The sequence below is a fragment of the Mesoplodon mirus genome (genome assembly GCF_964341445.2).
Source record: "Mesoplodon mirus genome assembly, chromosome: 15".
NCBI classification, from domain to species: Eukaryota; Metazoa; Chordata; class Mammalia; order Artiodactyla; family Ziphiidae; genus Mesoplodon; species Mesoplodon mirus.
Genome location: NC_138991.1, coordinates 44,902,243 through 44,921,774, shown reverse-complemented (window position 1 = coordinate 44,921,774; position 19,532 = coordinate 44,902,243). Strand labels below are relative to the sequence as shown.

General features: G+C 52.4%; 1 protein-coding gene across 1 annotated transcript in view; it reads right to left on the bottom strand.

Annotated features, from left to right (window-relative positions):
* GTF3C1 (general transcription factor IIIC subunit 1) overlaps nt 1-19,532 on the bottom strand; it is a 72,379-nt gene that overhangs the window by 33,705 nt on the left and 19,142 nt on the right. Inside the window, exons 7-13 of the mRNA XM_082645480.1 lie at nt 12,223-12,381; nt 10,534-10,649; nt 9,162-9,468; nt 8,191-8,405; nt 5,493-5,629; nt 3,659-3,812; nt 782-885 (exon numbers count right to left, since the gene is read on the bottom strand). Coding sequence (XP_082501606.1) covers nt 782-885; nt 3,659-3,812; nt 5,493-5,629; nt 8,191-8,405; nt 9,162-9,468; nt 10,534-10,649; nt 12,223-12,381 — 1,192 coding nt within the window. The remainder of the gene's footprint in view (nt 1-781; nt 886-3,658; nt 3,813-5,492; nt 5,630-8,190; nt 8,406-9,161; nt 9,469-10,533; nt 10,650-12,222; nt 12,382-19,532) is intronic.

Genomic DNA, 19,532 nt, shown 5'->3' with positions numbered 1-19,532 from the left:
TCACGAGAAGGGCTGCCCAATGTGCTGGGACCTCTGACACTTTCACCAATGCCAGAAATCAGGAATTTGACATGAAATTAGTTGGTAACGGATTCAAAGCCCCTGTGGCCAAGGCATGGCAGGCCACACAAACCAACATCTGCGAGCCCAGGCGCCACCTCTAATTTAAACCCAACCAAGAATGTTCTCCCACCGAGCTTTCTGCCACTCCATTAGGTGGTTTATGAACAAAATGAGAGAAGACCTCAGAAAGGCAACCAGAATCATTCTGAGCTATATTATAATAAACTATGCAAGTCTCACATGTCATAGGGCCTATGACTTGGAGCACTCTGTTCACACTCTATCAGAGAGCATAGAATTAAGAATGTTAGCAGAGGGGAACTCCACTCATTATTCTGTAACAACCCAAATGGGAAAAGAATTTGAAAAAGAATAGATACGTGTATAACTTAATATAGATATATATAGATATAGATATACATATATATGTATAACTGAATCACTTTACTGTACACCTGAAAGTAGCAATATTGTTAATCAACTATGCCCCAATATAAAATAAAAATTAAAAAAAGAAGAATGTTAGGATTTTTTTCCTCTTAAAGAATCCAGAAATTGATCCTTTTTGAGGCTAGGGGATCATGAACCATAAACCCCAAACCAGTGACTTCACTGATCTCACAAAGTATGAATAAAAGGGCTTTTGTGGAAACTGCTTCAGGTTGGAACATAAACCCAGGCAGCGTCACTGTGAATTCCCATGGGAGCTGCCACTTGCCTGTTGGCTGTGCTTGAATTGGACATCCGGAAACGAACCTGCTCGATGGCACTTCTCACGAGAGGGTCGTTCTGGTCCATGGACGGGTGCACCACCAGATCCACCTGCGGAGAGAGGTCAGGGGGTCCCAAAGGGCTGGGGAGGTGCCAGGGGAGACTTAGTTCCACAACTCGGTTCCCTGGTGGAACCCTGGTTATACCTGCTGTCACTGACATTTCTAAAAGGCAGTTATGAAACGGGAAGTGAAATGCTAAACAGTATGCCCTTACAGTTTCTGCCATCAAGATCCCTCAAGTGCCCAAGCCAGAAAGCTCCGCCATCCGTCATGTGCCGCTCTGACTGGTTAGGAATTCTGCCCTGGAAATCAAGCCGTCCGCCTTGCAGCCCCCCAGCTGGGCTGTCACGGCCCACTGGTCCCGGCTGCTACCTGGGGGGCTGCTCCCGACGCCCCATCCTGCTAGCTGAGCATTTCCCACAGTTGCTCGGGAATCCTGAGGGCTTCCATCTGGAAGAGGTAAGCGGCTTTCATTAACCTCCTCTTGCTGAGAGTGTCATTGGGGGACACCTGCCAGCTGTGCCTCTAAACAGAGTGACAGAGGATTCAGGGCTGCCTTTGTTGTTTTAGCTTTTCCAAGGTACTGAGGCTTAACAGTAAGGCGGCTATCGTTTCTCGAGTGATAACTAGACTGACAAATGGCCATAACTCAGTGGGGCTGAGCAGTAGATGGGAGTGTGAGGCCTGGGCCCCAGGAGACAGCAAGGTAAGGTTTTCTAAACAAGTAACTCTGGCCAGCAGGCTTCATGACCAAAACGGCCTGAAGAGGGTGGGTCACAGGGGACAGGTGGCCATGCCTGGACAGGGACTCCAAAGGCCACACGTGGCTCCATCTCTTCTGCTCCTCACTTGGGAAATGGAGACCCTTCCCTGCTGCCCTGCCAACCGTTTTCGTGGTTTTGTGAGGTTCAAATGAGATACAGTTAGGCAACACCTCAGAGAATCTATAAGCCAGGTGCAAATACAAAGCATTCCTAGTTCGCCACTTTCCACAGCCAAATGGCCGGGCCGACTTCCCAAAAGTCCGATGGACAGGGCAGGACACAGGAGCAACGGCAAAAGGCGGGTGCCGGACGCAGCAACTCCAGCCAGCGTGGCTCCAGCAGGTCGGCGGGAGCCAGCCAGCAGCACATGCTCTGGGTGCCAGAGAAGGTGCTGCCGAGAAACCGAAGCTTACTCTGGAGGCAGATGTACAGTACGGCGGCCTTTCCACCTGGCAAATGGGCTACTACAGTGGTAACCCCCTGGCAAGAGGCCCCCAGTACTGGGACACTGATTGATCATCAGTGTTCACCTGGGACACTCACTCCTCATCCCCACCTCTTGCCCACTCGCTCTGGTACCACCGATGGATATGCGACCAGATAGGCATGGGGGACATGGCAGATGTCCATATGTCTATATAAACACAGTCTCTCTCCACTCCTAGGCTGGGGGAGATTTCATGTCCCGGCTCTCAGTTACTGCCTGAGGAGGCTGCACATCGGAAAGACCTGCTCTGTGAAGACCAACAGAAATCAGAGGCATTGCTGCTGACCGGCTGGGCTGTTGTCCCCCAGTGAGAGAGGTCAGCACCAGGACCTCCTGCCATGCTCAGGGGGACGAGAGGCAGGCAGCCTGCGGAAGGGAGAGGGGCGATGTCAAGGGGACTCACAGCAGATATAAAAACCGATGAGCTGCCCAACTTGGAATGGTAGAAACACAGTTTTTAAAGTCATTTTCTGGTACTGCTCTATGTTTCTCAAATTTCAAAGTAAAAAAGACCAGAAATGACCTTGCCACCTTATTAAGAAAACAAAACATCAAAGCAGAGCTTTCTTAAGGCAGAGATTTAAAACACTGTCAGAAAAAAGGGCAGGAAATTACAAATGCCTATTCCGCAGCAGCATTCCCTTTGGTTCCAACGCCCAGCCGGGTATCTCAAGTGACTCTGACCCTGAAAAATTTATGCCTTAGAATATGTGCAAAGCCACTGAGCTGCAGTTGCTATGGGAATGGCCCCAAACTTTAAACTTTACAGAAACAGATAAATTGGGAAAGAAGAGATCCACTGTCCTCACTGGAGGACCCGGCAACACATGCTAATTGAGTTGCTGACATCATTTCCTCCGGGATATGTTTCTGCAGATTTCTGTGGCTAATGTTCTTGCTGCTTAGTCTAAACTTTCCACCTTTTTTTTTTTTAAATAAATTACTTAATTAATTTATTTTTGGATGCATTGGGTCTTCGTTGCTGTGCTCGAGCTTTCTCTAGTTGTGGCGAGCGAGGGCTACTCTTTGTTGCAGTGCGCGGGCTCCTCATTGCGGTGGCTTCTCTTGTTGCAGAGCACAGGCTCTGGGCGCATGGGCGTCAGTAGCTGTGGTACGCAGCTCAGTAGATGTGGCGCAAGGGCTTAGCTGCTCCACGGCACGTGGGATATTCCCGGACCAGGGCTCGAACCCATGTCCCCTGCATTGGCAGGCGGATTCTTAACCACTGCGCCACCAGGGAAGCCCTAAATTTTCCACCTTCTAAATGCTGCTTAACTTCTCCCAGTGCTAGTTAGCTGAACCTGGATATGCCTCCATTTCCATCCTCTCCTTCGAGGCTGGCTGTGGGGCAGGACACCTGCCTTGGGCTGCACAGGCTGCTCTACAATCCAAGCAGGTTATTCCTCTTTTCTGTTTCCAGCTTCCACAGGAAGTGGAGATAATCCGTTGCCCCAGGGAGGAGGCATAATGGGAAATTCCGAACTATCGGCAACAAAGGAACAAGCGAGGGACAAGGATGTGGGAAGCCGGGTAAGAGAACACCCAGCACGCGCGGTGGTCTGTGTGATTACCTTCTTCTTGATGCCGTCTTGGATGACTGTCGTCCGATACAGCCTCAGGAGGCCTTCCTCGGACAGGTTCCGCACCAAGCGAACGATGGACTTCTTGCAGCACTTGGTGGACACACCTTCTTGCTTCTCCTGATCCATGATCATCTTCTGAATCCTGCAGCATCACAAAATAAGCCGTTAATATTCCCAGTTTCAACGTGGAAGGCCTTTCTAAGCCCAGGCAACCGACACCTGCCTAATGGGATCCAGCAGAAAGTAGGGGAGAATTAAAGGGTGTTTCACCACTGAAAGGATGACTTAAGATAGCAAAGATCATCTCTCTGTGATAAATGAGTTAGCTAAAGACAAGCCACCAATCACAGCAGCTTCACGTTCTGAGCCTTTCACCAGGAACTAAAGAGATTACATGATTTAAGACAACTGAGCTCCGTCATGGAAATCTGTCTTCACTGAGTCTCCATGCTAATTCAACATCCAGCTAAGGAATGTTCCAGTTTACCACTGTTGACACTCTCAGATCTGAAGCTCTTTTGACTCCTCTCCTCACGTATCTTCTCTCTAGATGTTACTGAGTCACTATGGTGATGTTTCCATATCACTACTCATAGAATGGCAGGTCCAGAAGGGATATTAGGAGCACCTAGCTCCATCTCACCTGCACAGAAGAGGAGACCCAGGCAGCAGTATCCACAGGCGGTCTCCCCATCCCCTAGTTAGAGAACTCACATCCTTGACTCAAGGGTAAGGCTCCTTCTGAGCGAGTGGCTTTGACCTTGGCTGCCCAGAAGCTCAAGGATGCCTCCCAGGACGTGGTGGTAACAGTGGGTTAGAAGGACCAAACCAGGGAGCAGAGCCTCCACTGCACCCTGGACACAGAAGCTCCACATGTGTGTCCCCCCCACCCTTTTTTAAATAGATCTTCATTGGAGTATAACTGCTTCACAATACCGTGTTAAAGTTTCTGTTGCACAGCAAAGCGAATCAGCCACATGCACACACGTCCTCATATCCCCTCCCTCTTGAGCCTCCCTCCCACCCCTCTAGGTCATCGCAAAGCACCGAGCCGATCTCCCTGTGCTATGCTGCTGCTTCCCACCAGCCATCTATTTTACATTCGGTAGTGTATATAAGTTGATGCTACTCTCACTTTGCTCCAGCTTCGCCCTCCCACTCCATGTCCTCAAGTCTATTTTCTATGTCTTCCTCTTTATTCCTGCCCTGCCCCTAGGTTCTTCAGAACCATTTTTTTTGATTCCATGTATATGCGTTAGCATACGGTATTTGTTTTTCTCTTTCTGACTTACTTCACTCCGTACGACAGACTCTAGGTCCATCCACCTCACTACAAATAGCTCAATTTCGTTTCTTTTTATGGCTGAGTAATATTCCATTGTATATATGTGCCACATCTTCTTTATCCATTCACAGTCCCTTTTGTTTTTGTTTTCATAAAAGATTTTGTTTGAACAAAAGGCTCCCTGGAGAACAAATAACAATGTTTCTAAGCTCATGCTATTCCCTGCCTCCGTTTCCTCTCACCCCTTCCTGAGCACCAAATTCCTAAGGAAGGAACAAGGCAAATGCACTTTCCCCGTGACCTCTGTTTCCTGCTCCATCATTCTCTCCCTGTCAAGTCTATGGATATTCCTCAATGTCTACACTTTTCAAATCACACAAACAGACTGCAAATCCTCTCTACCACAAAGGGCTCCTGTGAGAATCTATGCAGCAGAAGAGAGATGCAAATGCCTCTAAGTCATTTCTGTGGATGGTGATGACTGATTGATGTGGGATTTACTATTAATGCAAGACAGACAGACAGACTACTCCTTACGTGAATAAGCTCTCGATTAAGCGGAGGTTGGTGACAGCCTCTATGATCAGATTCCTGCGTTTCAGCAGTCGGTAAGTCTCATGGGGTTTGTCTTGGCCTGGGCCGTGCTTCCCAGTCTTCTGGGAACTGCTACTCTCCTAGAACAGGGACCAAAAGCATGAGAAAACTATGGGCTCAGCAAGGTTTGGGGGCCAGACACCACTCTTGCCGGTACGCTTTCCCTCCTTACGGAATTTCTACGCCATATTTCAAGAAAAACAGTCAAGAGGATTACTGCCCCCATAGGATCCCACAACCCCACTATTTCAGTGCTTTGTAACAGCACAGACATCTGCCAGCAGAGGATCCCAGAACTTTATAAAGATCAGCTGGTTTGAGAACAGAAAGCAGAGGCATCTACTCCAGCCCTTCCCGGGGAAGGGGACTGCATTCACTCAATCTTTACTTGGTTCTTTCGCAGTGGAAGGGAGGAAATGGACAGACTGAGGGCCGACCCCCCGCCGACACTCTGTGGGGCTTCTTCATCCAGAACTCTCAACCACCTCATTATTATGGTCCCCATTTTACGGAAGAGGAAACCGGGTCCCAGGGCGTGAACGTGCGCCAGGACGGGCTTCTGCCTCCGCCTCAGGGAAGCCACGGGCAGCCTCTCTGGGAACATAAGGGAGATGCAGAGGCAGGCTTCCGAGTGGATCAGGATGAGTGGCGAGTGAATGACGGGGAGGAGAGCGGACGGGTGCCCTCCCCCACCCCTGCTGCCACGCCCACTGCTCTCTTCGTGGTTCCTTTTAGCTTCCAGGAACTTAGAATCTGAACTTGCTCCATCTGCCTTTGGATCAAAGATGCTGAAGCCCAAATGTGCACCCTGAAGGGAAAGGAAATCACAACCCTCACGCACTCCTGGCCAATCACTCAGCATAATTCAGTGCCACTTGGCGGTCCCATGGCCTGTTTTGCTGGATGCCCTCCTCGCTTGGAGAAGCGCTTCCAGAGAATGAGAACACGCTTGAGGAGGCGCCTTGGGCCGGGGTCCCATCACTTCCCTGCAGGCACCGGTGCTGTGGAAGAGGCTCGGTTCTTTCCTGAAGGGGGCGGGGCTCGAGGGGCGAAAGAGTCACAGATCCAAGAAGGGGCCCAAGAGTGGCAGAAAGACTTTGGTTCTCTCTTGCGTTTCAAAGCAAACATTTTGGAGGAGAACCAAGCGAGAAAATCTGCCTGCTTTCCACGGCGCTGCTGCAAAGTGATCACACGCTTCACCAAGGGACCTCCAGACAGCACAGTTCACGCCCCTCTTCTCAGCAAGTGGGCAAAAAGAAGGACAAGGTTCTGCTATTACTCTGGGGACAGATTTCTAAGAGGAAGAGAAAGAGCTGAGCTAGGAAGCTAGCAGCAGGACTGGCAAGGCCTGGAGGGAGTGTGCTGCTGGGGACACGTGGACCTCATGAGGAGGTGCAAAGCGGGTGGCAGGGCCAGGATGGCAGGGAAAACCTTTGGGAACTTGGTGGGATCCACCTGCCAGCAGGTGCTTCAGGTGGAGACAAGACCAATCATGACTTGATAGAGTCATGGCATCCACTGATAGGATACAGCTAGAAGGTTCTAGAAAATTCCACAGAAAATCTCCCCCAACCCGTGCTCCATCACTCCTGCTGTAGGGAGAGAACCCAAGCTCAGGCTTCCACACCGGAAATGGAGAAGCAGGGCAGGGTGGGAACTCCACACCCACGGGTTCCACTCTCCATTTTGTCATTCACTGAGCAGGCAAGTCCCTCAGTCCCCAGAGGCTCTGCTCGCCTCCTCCTGACCAGAGCTGGCTTTCATCTTACAGGGTCGCTGTGAAGCCCGAACCAAACAGCAACAGCATCAAAGGCCACCCTGATGCCCAGTCTGCTCTGTGCTGGGCAACTGAGGCACCACTGGCCATATCTGAGGCACCTTCCAGCCACCAAGGACAGCACTGAATCACATAATGACAAAGGCATTCCTGTGTCAACTGCCTTTTAATCCTTCTAATTACACTGAGGAAAAAGTATTGGTTTGATTCTACTGTCTTTAACACTGTGAAGTACAACACTATCTGACCAGAATGGACTGAGAAAGTTTTGTTTTCATCAGATCTATTTTACGATCACCTTCTTTTTAGGGCGAATGATATTGGCTTTTCATCCAAAGCAGGGTTTTTCAACCTCGGCACTGCTGACACTTCGGGCTGGATAACTCTGCTGTGGTTCACTCTGCATAGTCTAGGACATTTAAGAGCATCCCTGGCCTCTGCCTACGAGATGCCATTAGCGCCCTCTCCCCGATGTGACAACGAAAAACGTCTCCAGGCACTGCCAAATGTCCCCCGGGGGGCAAAATCGGCCCAGAGTGAGAACCACTGATTTAAAGTAGCCATACACATTTTTCCTTCAAAATAAACTGAAGTAGAAAGAGTACGTTGTTGGAAATTTTAAAACCCTGTAAATGATATGCAGGTGATTTCTGCTAAGGTGGGCTGCGCAAAGGTGGTGTGTCAACGAGCATTGCGTTCCTACCATAGAGGCCCCCCCACCTACACTGCCTGAGCGTGTGGCACTTTTACGATTATTGATTTTGTTGTCGTTGTTGTGATTCTTAAGCACAGAAAAGCCGAGGCTGACGTCCACCTGCCAGAGGCTCCTTCCTAGAGGAAATGCCCTCCCCCGTGGGCACTCACCTTTGGGTTTTCAAGCCTGACCTCTTCGATCACGGCTATGTCGCCGCTGTGACTCTCCATGCAGTGGGAGCCCAAGGACACGCTGGGGTCTGAGGTGCTGCTGCTGTCCAGGAGGTTGTCCCCCCTGAAAGAGCTCCGGCAGCCTCTCTCAGCAGCTCCCAGGGAGGAAGACGGATGCTTCTTCAATGGGTGAAGGCTGATGACTTTCCACCCCCCTGCAGTGGAGGACAGGCATAGAACGGATGAACCGCGGCCACAGCAGGGGGAAAGTGAAAGGGGCACTTCTGCTCAGCTGCCGGACCAGAGCCCCCCAGGCCAAAGGAGTCCATGTGGTCAGTTTAAGATGAGGGAAGTGGACAAGCAAGCAGCGAGCCGCACCCTCCCGACCCCGACCCCGACCCCGACGTGCACATCTGTCATCAGCACCACCCTCTACGTGTTTTAAGAAAAGTATTCCATAACTAAACTAAACCCCCAAGGGCTTCTTACAAAGATTGTTGGAGGGAAAGGGATAGAGGACGTTTAGGGAATTCCATCCCTTTAATAGTCAAAACATAACAAACAAAACATTTGCCAAGGGGACTTCCCTGCTGGGGCAGTGGGTAAGACTCTGCGCTCCCAATGCAGGGGGCCCAGGTTCAATCCCTGGTCAGTGAACTAGATCCCACATGCATGCCACAACTAAACGGAGCCCCGGCACAACCAAATAAAAGCAAAACAAACAAAACATCTGCCAAGGAGAAATGACTTGCCAGCAGCCTGGAGACAGACCACACAAGCATCTCCTAAGCTTATGATTATGTGATGCACGTGACACCAACAGGTCTCTAGTTAGGGCAGCACCAAGGTCATCCTCAGGTGTCTGCTGGACTGAACGTCCCCAGAGCCAGGCGGGATAGGCAGCGGCTCAGACTGAGGGTGCGCAACCCCCTGCCCACGCCCCCTACCCCCCACCCCGAGCACGCCCCTACCCTTCGGGGTGGAGTGGTGAGGCCGAGTCCTGAGACTGCCGTTCGAGAAGGACCTCGAGTCCCGCTGCGATCCTCTGCCTCTCCTCCTGCTGCCGCGGGCCTCCTCCTCGCTGTCCGACTCGGAGAGGAAAGCGTCCTCGCCCTCGGGCAGCAGGGACTCCTCCTGCACCGAGGCCAGGCTCACAGTGGTCAGCAGCTCATTCCGTGCCTTCTCCCTCTCGTACTGCCGGCTCAGGTCGCTCTCCTCCGCAAACACGCAGGAGATGTACTTGGTGGTCCGCTGCCGTCCTTCGTCCTCCATGAAGCCCTGGAGGGGACGAGATGTGTCTAAGACACTGCAGAGGACGGCGGGACACCCAGGTGTTCGGGTGACCGGGCTTCTGCGGTGTCTATTTCCTTGTCATTCCCACGTTCCCCCACGTCTCCTCCACCTCACGCCTGGGCCCCAGCTCAGCCCCTTGTGGGTCCTCCTGTCTCGCCATCCCTCAGGTTCTGCTTCCACGGGAAGCAATCCTGACTGTGTGTCTGCTCTAGGAGACTGTGAGCTCCCCGCTGGGCAGGGCCCTAACTTGGCCTTCGTCAAACCCCCAGGGCCCGGCACAGGACGAGGCCTACGAGAGACGGTCAATAAGCAGAATTGGACGGTTCTTAACTGTTGTCACAGACTCGGAGTCAGGGCCTTGAGGTCCCCAGCTCCATTCGGCCACTGCCGTGGGGAGTGGCGGTGAAGCTGTCACTCAGTTACTCCCCTTTGTCTTCTACAACAGGGGAAAGGGATTTTCTGCCCTTAATGGCAGAAGGAGTAACACCTTTCATGTACCAACCACACGCCAAGGACAGTGCTAAGTGCTGCACAATCATTAGCTCAACTGTTAACACTGCTTTCCAGCAAAATGGCCAAAAAGTTGGCAAGAAGGGAGCGAAGCATAACAGGCTGAGATAGCAGGTCTGGGTCCCGAAAGGGGACACCAGACACAGTTGGCCAACTCGGTGTCCCCAGGACCCAGGCAAGGAACGTAAATGAGAGGGAGGGCCGGGCTGGGACTGAGGCCTGGGGGGTGCCCGCTTTGTCTCTGGGTGCCGTTGGAAGCGCCACCTCAGCTGACATCCCACACAGGAGTGGGGGACCTGCTCCCTGGGCTGCAGCATCTCCTGCTGACTTTTCAATGCTGATAATTCATTCAATTTTCAAAAAGCGAAAACCAACAAAATCCACAGTGGGGGTGGGGTGGGGCACACCTGTGGGCTGTGTTCAGCACTGCCGCCCTCCCTGGCAGCCATCTGCCTCCTTGACCGAGACGGAGGGCCGCCCTGGGCTCCCTTCAGAACCACGCTGTGTGCACATCTGAAGACAACGAACTCACGCTGTTACCTTGACCACTTTGAATCTCTGAAGGAGACGGCACAGCATTCTGGCTTCCAGCTTTCCCACGTTCATAGCCACTCGGATTTCAGCTTGGGAAATGCCTTTCGTGCCACGACGCTCAACTGTGTGAAACAATACGCTTGAACCCCAGCCTCCACCACGGAGCCGTTCTGCACAAGTCAGGTCCATTCCCAGACATTTCAATGAGGGGAAACCGACAGACAGAGTAAGACACCTGCCTCCTCCCACCCTCCCCTCCCAAGACTCTGAACACTTGACTCATTGCTCATTTTTAAGCGCTCACTATCTGACTCTTCCACGTCAAAGCTGTATGTCAAGCAATCGACGCCCGATCCACCGAGCTCCAGGGACGCTGTTTTATCCTGCAGCAGGAAGAGTGTGCTTTCACATGAATGAACTTTCTCAGCTAAATTAAACTGAGCCTTTTAAAAAGCACCGGAGGGATTTTTAAGGAAGAACATCTGCCCATCCTTCTCGGTAGACTCAGAGGCACTCCCGACACCGATTATTGCCTTGTCCCGTAACAGGTGCCGGCCAGCAGGGGCCACAGAAGGAAATCATGCTATTTGGCCCTGTAATAAATGACCGAAAGGCAACTGTGCTCTATTACTTGCTCTGTCTGGTGTGTCAGCTCCTGCCCTGCTATTACTGTATCTTCCTGCAATGAGCCCTTTCAAATGTACTCGACTACTCAGGGGGTGGCGGTGGGCGGGAGCCCCTCCAGCAAAATACTACAGGGCAGACTTCAGGGCAACACTCTTGGACCGTTCAGAAAGAGCTTCCCCTTTATTTCCTGATGCGGCATACACTGGAGGCCGCCAGGTAAAACCAACCTAGATAAAGGCAGTTTTGCTGTATTGTCCACGCATAAAAATAAACAGCAGAATGGAAAGACGTGACTAGAATGTGTTCCTGCGTTAAACTAGTAACATGCTAAAAGCAGGGATGAAAGGGTTAAGGACAGCATTTCTCAAACTGTGTTCTGAGGAACAGATCCTGAGAGATGTTGAAGAGTTGATGGAAACAGCCAAACAGCCTTCCCTAAAGGCTGTGCTGATTTGCCAGGTGCTTTCGTACCTGCTGGCTGAACCAGATCTCCTGCAGCCCCTCCCCTTCTACTCTAGACATCCTCCGCTCCACAGGGACCTGCGGCCACACCATCTATGGCACTGGGTCACTGCTGTCTTACATAGATTTTAGGGGATTTAGGGGAAGGGTGAGGAATGGACAGAAACATGTTTCTTCCCCCTTCATCACAACAATCCCCAGGCTGCAATGATTCCAGACCAATCTGAGAAGTTGGTAGGTGACTCTCAAATCTTTGAGTAGTAATAATAGGTAATTTTTTTAGTGCTTTCTACGTACCAGGCGCTACACCAGATGTTTTAATCCTACTTATTCAGTCCTCTTACATGCTAGGGGAGATATCCCCATTTTACAGATGAGGGAACTGAGGCTCGGAGACCTTGCTAAAGTCTTCAGCTGGCGACAAGGGGCAGAGCAAGGACTCAAACTCAAATCTGACCCCAAAGCCTAAACCCTCAAGGGGACCAGGGAGCTTCCCGCTGCGTGACATTCTCGGCAGCAGGGCCCTCTTTCAACATGTGACCAAAACACACCTCGACTCAAAGCTCAGGAACCCTGTGTATATGCAGGTAGGAGAACGGGACTTACTGAGTTCGTAGGTCTGTGTGAGCATGTCCCGTTCGTACACAATGTCCACCGGTGGCACGGCCTTGGAGATGGCCTCCTCGTCCTCGTCGTCGTCCTGGTCTTCGACCTTCCGCTTAAACTCCTTCAGCAGCCTCAGGCAGCGCACCATGACGTCGGTCCCTGGGAACACAGGCACACGGTTCCATGATGACAAATCAGTGCGGCCCTGGGGGAGGCAGCTTCAGCAGACCCAGAGGCCCCGAGGAAGGCCGCACAGGGCATCGAGCTTGGAACATTTAACACGGCACGCCTTGGGGCACGAGAGCTGAATACTGACTCCATAAAATTGCTTTAAAAACAAAAAACAGGGCCTCCCTGGTGGCGCAGTGGTTGAGAGTCCGCCTGCCGATGCAGGGGATACGGGTTCGTGCCCCGGTCTGGGAGGATCCCATATGCCGCGGAGCGGCTGGGCCCGTGAGCCATGGCCGCTGGGCCTGCGCATCCGGAGCCTGTGCTCCGCAACGGGAGAGGCCACAATAGTGAGAGGCCCGCATACCGCAAAAAGAAAAAAAAAACAAAAAAAAAACCAAAAAAACAAAAAACATATTATTAGTGAACAAAGAAATGCAAACGAAAGGAATAATGAGGGGCCTGTTAAATAAACAGCAGCCTCTGCTTCAGACAAGCTCCATGACTACAGGAAACGCGCTCGTCTTTTCCCATCACCGCCCCCCCCCCGCTCCCCTGAACGGTGCCTGGCACACAGCAGGCACACGGGCGGTATTGCTGAAAGGATGAATACAATTGTCTCCCTTTTAAGCCAATACCTGTTGCCACTAAGGTATGGCAGCAGTGTGAACAAGTTCTATGACCTTTCCAGAGCATTTCGAGAGGCCTTTAACTCCATGATTGCCAAGGTTAGGAATTTACTCCAAGAAATAACTCAAAAGGAGGCAAAACTGCCAACAGTAAGAGATCCACACAGAACTCTTTATAGACCCAGCTTCTGTGAATAATATTAACGATGACCAGGACTAAGGGGCAGGACACGGACGACAAGTCACCACACTCTGCAGGCGAGCGCCTGCCTTCAGACAATCACAAGGCACCGGTACTCAACCTATGGAAGCACCATGTGGGGAAAATAACAAGCTCACGCCTATGGCTGTAACACGAGAGGTACAGGAAAAGGAAAGGCATCTCGACACTACGTGCGCTAACTCCTTTGATCCTGACAACCCTAGGAGGCAAACAGATGAAGAAACTGAGGTACAGACGCGTTAACTTGCCCAAACCCCCAGTAGCCTGTGACAGGGGCTAAGTGACTCAGGCAGGTGCCTGGTCTCTGATACGGAAGAGGTGGTGTCCTGTGATACTGACAGCCGGGAAGCAGAACAGCAGCCCCTCAAGGATGTCCACGCTTTCACCCCTGGAACCTATGAATATGTTACCTGCCGTGGCAAAAGGGACTTGAGGGCATGATTTAAGTTAAGGCTTTTTGTCGTGGTGCTGGTGGTCAAGGATTTTGAGATTATCCTGGAATGTCTGGCCGGGACCAGTATAACATCACAGAGTCCTTGTAAGAGGGAGGGCAGGAGGATCAGTGTGAGAGACTGGAAGATGCTACGCTGCTGGCTTTGAAGATGGAAGGGACCACGAGCCAAGGAATGCAAGCCGAGTCTAGAAACTGGAAAAGGCCAGGAAATGGGTTCGTTCCTGGAGCCTCCAGAAGGAGCACAGCCCTGCCGAAACCTCGATTTTAGTCCAATGACAGACTTCCAACCTTCAGAATGATAAAATAACGAGTTTGTGTTGTGTTAAGTCACTGTATTTGTAGTCATTGTTACAGCAGGGCTATCAGCAGCTTCTCCACCAGCGTCCACCAGCGTCCACCAGCACACCAAGGTGCAGAATCCTCGGGTACCAGGGCAAGGAGCAGTGGCAGTAAAGCTGGTCTCTGCAACCCAGTGCCTCCTAAGCAGGAGCTGTGCCACTGAGGGCCTTGCTGTGAAGGTGTGTGGAACACCCACATCAGGGCAGCACAGACTGACGTCTGAGCAGATCAAGCCCAATCACCCCAACTCGGGCACGGGATTCTCTATAGGTGGGGGACATAGCACATGGTTTGCAAGTGAAGTTCACAAGCAGTAAAGCATCTCAGGGGCCTGATATCAGAGACTTGACCCTCAGAGTCAGACCAATCAGAACCCTCCGGGAGGGCTGGCCTGGGGCCAAAGGTCAGCAGGTGTGCGGGCACCCTTGGCAGGGCTCGGGCACCAGCTGATTCCCCTCCAATCCCGCCAGTGAGAGAAAATCCCCCAGTTCTCGATTTTTCATGAGAAGAAACATGAAGCCCGCGCCTGGCACAGCCTCCCTGCCCCTGGCTCCCTCTGTGCCTGCCAGGTCCTCCCTTCCTGCTTCCAAAGCTTTGTGCTTCGCTCCCGGTGCCTCCCCCGGCCTCTCCCTCCCAAGAGGGAAGACCTGGGAACGAGGGGACTCCTGGGCCATCTGAATGGGTGAGAACTACTTCAAGGCTCCGGGGCCCAGGGCTGGGCTCTCCCTGTGGCCAGCACCCCCAGCACGTGGGCAGAACACTGGCCGCCAAGCCACTCGCCACCTGGTCTTCCTCTCTGTCCTCTACCTTGAGCCACTCCCAAGCCCCTCAGCCCCCCTCTCACCCCTAAGCTGGTGCTCACAGAGCGACTTCCTCTCCCAACAATAAAACCACCACCACTCCTCGGACGCCTGCCGGGTCCCTGATGCTGATCTAAGCTCTCCTGGCAGGTTATATGGGTTAGTCCTCATCACAGCCTTAGGAGGTGGGCTACCATCCCCGTTTCACACCTGAGAACGTGTGGAGCCAAGGGATCTGCCCAAACTCCCATCCCTTAGCAAGTGAGGAGCTGGGATATACTGGGCAGTCCAGCCTCGAAGCCCAAGCCCTAAACCTTTGATGACATACGGCCCCTAATTCAAAGATGCCCATGTGACTGAGAACAGCAGGTGACCCAGGGCAAGGGCCAGCCCGCCTGAGGGGTGACACAATGCAGCATTTATGGAGGCCGACGGACTCGCTCTCAGGCAAGAGCCCAGTGTGATTCTTTCCCACTTTTATAACTTCCTTAAGGGGCTAATTAGCCAAGAAAAGATACACAGAACAGCCCTCAAAGTAAGCTAAGTGGAAGAGGAAAAACGTTACTAGTACACTCGTGGACTCTAAGGCAACAAAGGAAAACGCCCTCAGCCATCAGCTTTCTGCTCCTCATGCCCAGGGAGTAGCTGTTCTCACCTGCATCCCCCATCAGAGCCTTCTCCTGATGGCACAGCTGCGCCCTCTGCTGACAGCCAGGATGGAAGGATGCTCGGAGGAGAGTGGGGATAAACGGGCTCCTGGGTCAGGCACGTGTGGGTTTCAACCTCAGCTCTGTAACTCTGGGGTGATGACTTGCTGTAGCTCTCTGTTCCCCACTCAGTGAAATGAGATGATGATGTTCTCTCTCTCACGGGTTAGTGTCAGCGACACCCGAGATAACGTCTGTACAGAGGCTGGCGTGGAGCCGTGGGCCAGGCACTGTGTTGTGAGCGTTACATAAATTAACCCATCAGATCTCATGATCTGAGGCTGGCAGGCCCCTGTAAGCTGCACTGTCCAGACGCGGAAGCTGAGGCACAGAAAAGTTAAGTGACTTGCTCAAAGCGACGGAGCTGTGAAGTGTCGGAGGTAGGATGTGACCCAGGCTGTCTGACTCTCAACTAACATAGCAGTTGCTCTTAATGGCATCACTGGCACCTAGCACCGTGCAAGGGCATGACAAACAGGAGCTGAACTCAAGATGGTTGGTCCCTTCCTGCCAGGTAGGAAAGCCCCACAACTGGCCCACGGTTAGGGTGACCTGGGTCCTGGGTCCCATGGGAACTCTCCCCTGCTCTGGTTCTGAGCATGGGGCTCAGGAAGGCGCCGAGGCAGGCAGGCTGCTGGCTGGGGGAGGCTGAGGGTGACACAGGAGGACCAGGCTGCTCCCTGCGACTACACTGGGAACTGTGAGCCCCACGACCAACTAGGAGCATGCGACCCAGTGGGGGGAGGGCGAGTCCCAACACATGGCAAGGGGTGAGCTCCAGCATCTAAGGCTGGGCTGAGCAGGAGGCTGCTGTGACTCATCCAGATGGCGCCTGAAGAGGCTTGGGGCCACAGGGTCTGCAGCTCTGCCTGTCCCTGAGCACAGCTGATTTCTCTGCCCTGAATCCCAACTGCACTTGTTTCTGTATCCGTCAGAGAGGTAAGCCCTGGTCATTCACCCAACACACTGATGGCCGCAACGTTTCCCTTTCCTCAGGCCATGCCATTTGCATCTTTCCTTTGGAAAACCTTGCGTGAGAGAGAGCGAGCCTGCGCAGTGGTTAAGAATCTGGACTCTTCTGCCTGAGCTGGTGTGGGAACCTGGGCAAGTTGGTCGACCTCCCTCAGCCTCCACTGACTCACCCGCAAACCAGGGCTGATGAGAATGTCAGCCTCGTGGGGCTGGGGGAGAGAGGCAGGAGAAAAAGCAGGTAAAGGATGGGGCACAGTGCAGTCTGAGCTTCATGATCCAAGGGACCACTTGGAACTTGTTTCACTGATCTTTATGTATTTCCCATAGTTCTAGAGTTTTTTCCAGACTCAGAATTTCTATTTTTATTAAAATCCCTTCAGCTCATACTTGCCTCTTTTTTTTTGGCTGTGCTACGCAGCTCGAAGGATCTTAGTTCCCAGCCAGGGATCAAACCCGGGCTCCCTGCAGTGGGAGCGTGGAGACTTAACCACTGGACCACCAGGGAAGTAAGTCCCTCATACTTGCTATTTTTAAGGATATTGTTCTAGAGCACAAGGCAGCTGAGGTCAAAGCAGAAGGGGCTCGAGCGAGACTGGTCGGCAGACTCACGCAGGTGAATGTGGCCTGTCACTCCATTTGAGCTGCCACCTCGGTTACCTGCAACCGCCCTGGAGGAATCGCGGTCCCACTGATGTCGGCCACTGACCCCTGGGTGCAGGGTTTTCTTTCCAGGAACAAAAGGGAGGAGAGATACAACCGGCCAGATCACTGCTCATGCTCTCAAACACACAAAATTTTAGGCATTTTACACACACAAAAACATGTGGCATGCACTATGGTCAGCATTTCTACACAAAGGAACCACGCAGTCCTTCTGTGTCAATGATCCAGGAAGGGCTCCACCTTAGCATGAAAAGTGCCTTAATTTAGATGTCCTGAAGATCCAAAAAGGAAGAAGGGAAGGACGGAATCTTTAGTAAGTACCTGGGATGGGCCAGGCACTGTGTTAGGTCCGTTCAGAGGCTATTTTACTTAATCATCGTGTGAATTTTCCAAGTTATTATCACCATTTTAAGGAAAAGGAAACGGAAGCTCAGAGGGCTCAAGTGATCTAAGTGGCCTCGGACCCAGCAAGTGGCCTTCCTTCCACACTAGGCCACATGGTTGGGCCTGAATTTCACATTTCTATCAGAAAGCACTGTTCCTTGTAAAGGAAAAGCCAGAGCGGCTGTGACGTAGAACCAACAGCCCGTGTGTCTCACATTCCCAATGAAACATCTCATCCGGCCTCCTAGCAGAGTGGTACCCTGAACTGTGATCAACCCGGGGAGGAAGAAAAGCAACAAATGAGCCCCAGGACAGACTTCCTCTTAGAGGGTCACAGACAAAGGGACAGTCCTACTAGCAAGCCAAGCGGAAGTTATGTAAATTCAGAGTGTTACCCCCTTCACCCCACCCACACACACACACACACACACACACACACACACACACACACACACACACCCCTTGAATGGGGCTGGGTTGGTCAGGGCTGGGGAGTTATTCAGATAGTCTGGGAAACCGAAACTATAAGCAAGCCCATGGGACATTCTAAGGAGGTGACTGCCTTGGGTACCGGCAGAGAGGCCTAACCAGAGATGGGAGGACAGCATTCAGGGCAGCACCCAGAAGGACAGAGGAGGGTGCTGCAGCCCACACCCAGGGCGATGGAACTGGGGAAAAGTATGGGCTCTGGAGACAGTTTATCTGGTGAGAACCTGCCTCTGCCACTTACTGGCTGGATCAGCGTGGCTGACTGACCCCACAGCCCTGTTCCTCAGGCTGCTCAGCTATGAAATGGGGACAAGAATAGCATCTTCCTCACAGAGTGCTCAGGACAGTGCTTGCTACTGCTTTATCATTACTGTTATCATCACCACAACCTCAGAAAAACAGAGCTCGGGGGCTCAAGTGTCAGACGGAGTCACCGGTGTTGAAAATGTCAGGAGGCTGCTTGGGGCCTTTCACTCAATTTCACAGCATTTATTGTGTGATGGGCCTAGAACACATAAAGAAGGACAAGACAGGGTTCCCACCCCTGCAAAGGGCTGTGTCTGAGAGAGAGGCCAGGGAGCCTCGGACAGGGTGATTAGGCTTCACACGGGCCTGGGCGTGAACTGCGGCTCTACCACGAGCAAGCTGTGAACCTCTGAGCCTCAGGCTTCTCATCTACAAGGCGGGGATAATTCTACAACGTGTCTAGACTAACCTGGGAGTAAGGACTAAGGGAGTGAATGAGTTAAGTGCTCAGGGTACGCTCTCCAGCTGGATGGCTACAGAGAAATCGGCTACAATGTGCTCAGGGCTCTGCTTCCAAAACGCACAGAGCTGGCAAACAAAAAGACTACGCAGGGGAAGAGAGAGAGGACGGGCCATTTGGGTGGGATATTAAAGGATCCGGAAGAAACTGTCAGAAGAGGACAGGCATTCCAGGCAGACGGAAGGGCACCAGCAAAGGCACAGAGGTGGAAAAGGACTGGTCGTTTGGGAAGGGGTGCTGGTGGGAGAGGCGGGAATGAGGATGAGAACGGAGACTGCAGATGGTCTCTAGCCGAGCAGAGGTTTTATTTTTCATTCTGCAGGCATGACGGCAAGTTAACAGTGGGTGTGGAAGAAGGGCTGATGGAGGAGTCTCCTGCCCCCGGCCACCCAGGACGCCTTCGCCTTCACCCCCCACCAGCGCACCCTGCTTGCACTTCCTGTCAGTCAGGCCAGCCTCTCAGGAGGCGGAGGCGGCAGGGGGGCTTGATGGCCGCAGGCTCAAGAGCCACACTTTCCTCTGCTCACTCCCCTACCAGCACGTCCCAGCTCTGTGACCTTAGGCAAGTGATCTGTGCTTTAGTTGCTTATCAGTGAAGAGTAGCACTGAGAAGATGGGGTGATAAAGGGATCAGAGTCAAAGAACTAACACTTGGCTCAGTGCCCTGCAAAATAATTGCTAACAAAGTGCAGAATCTCCCCTAGCCCCTTCCTTTT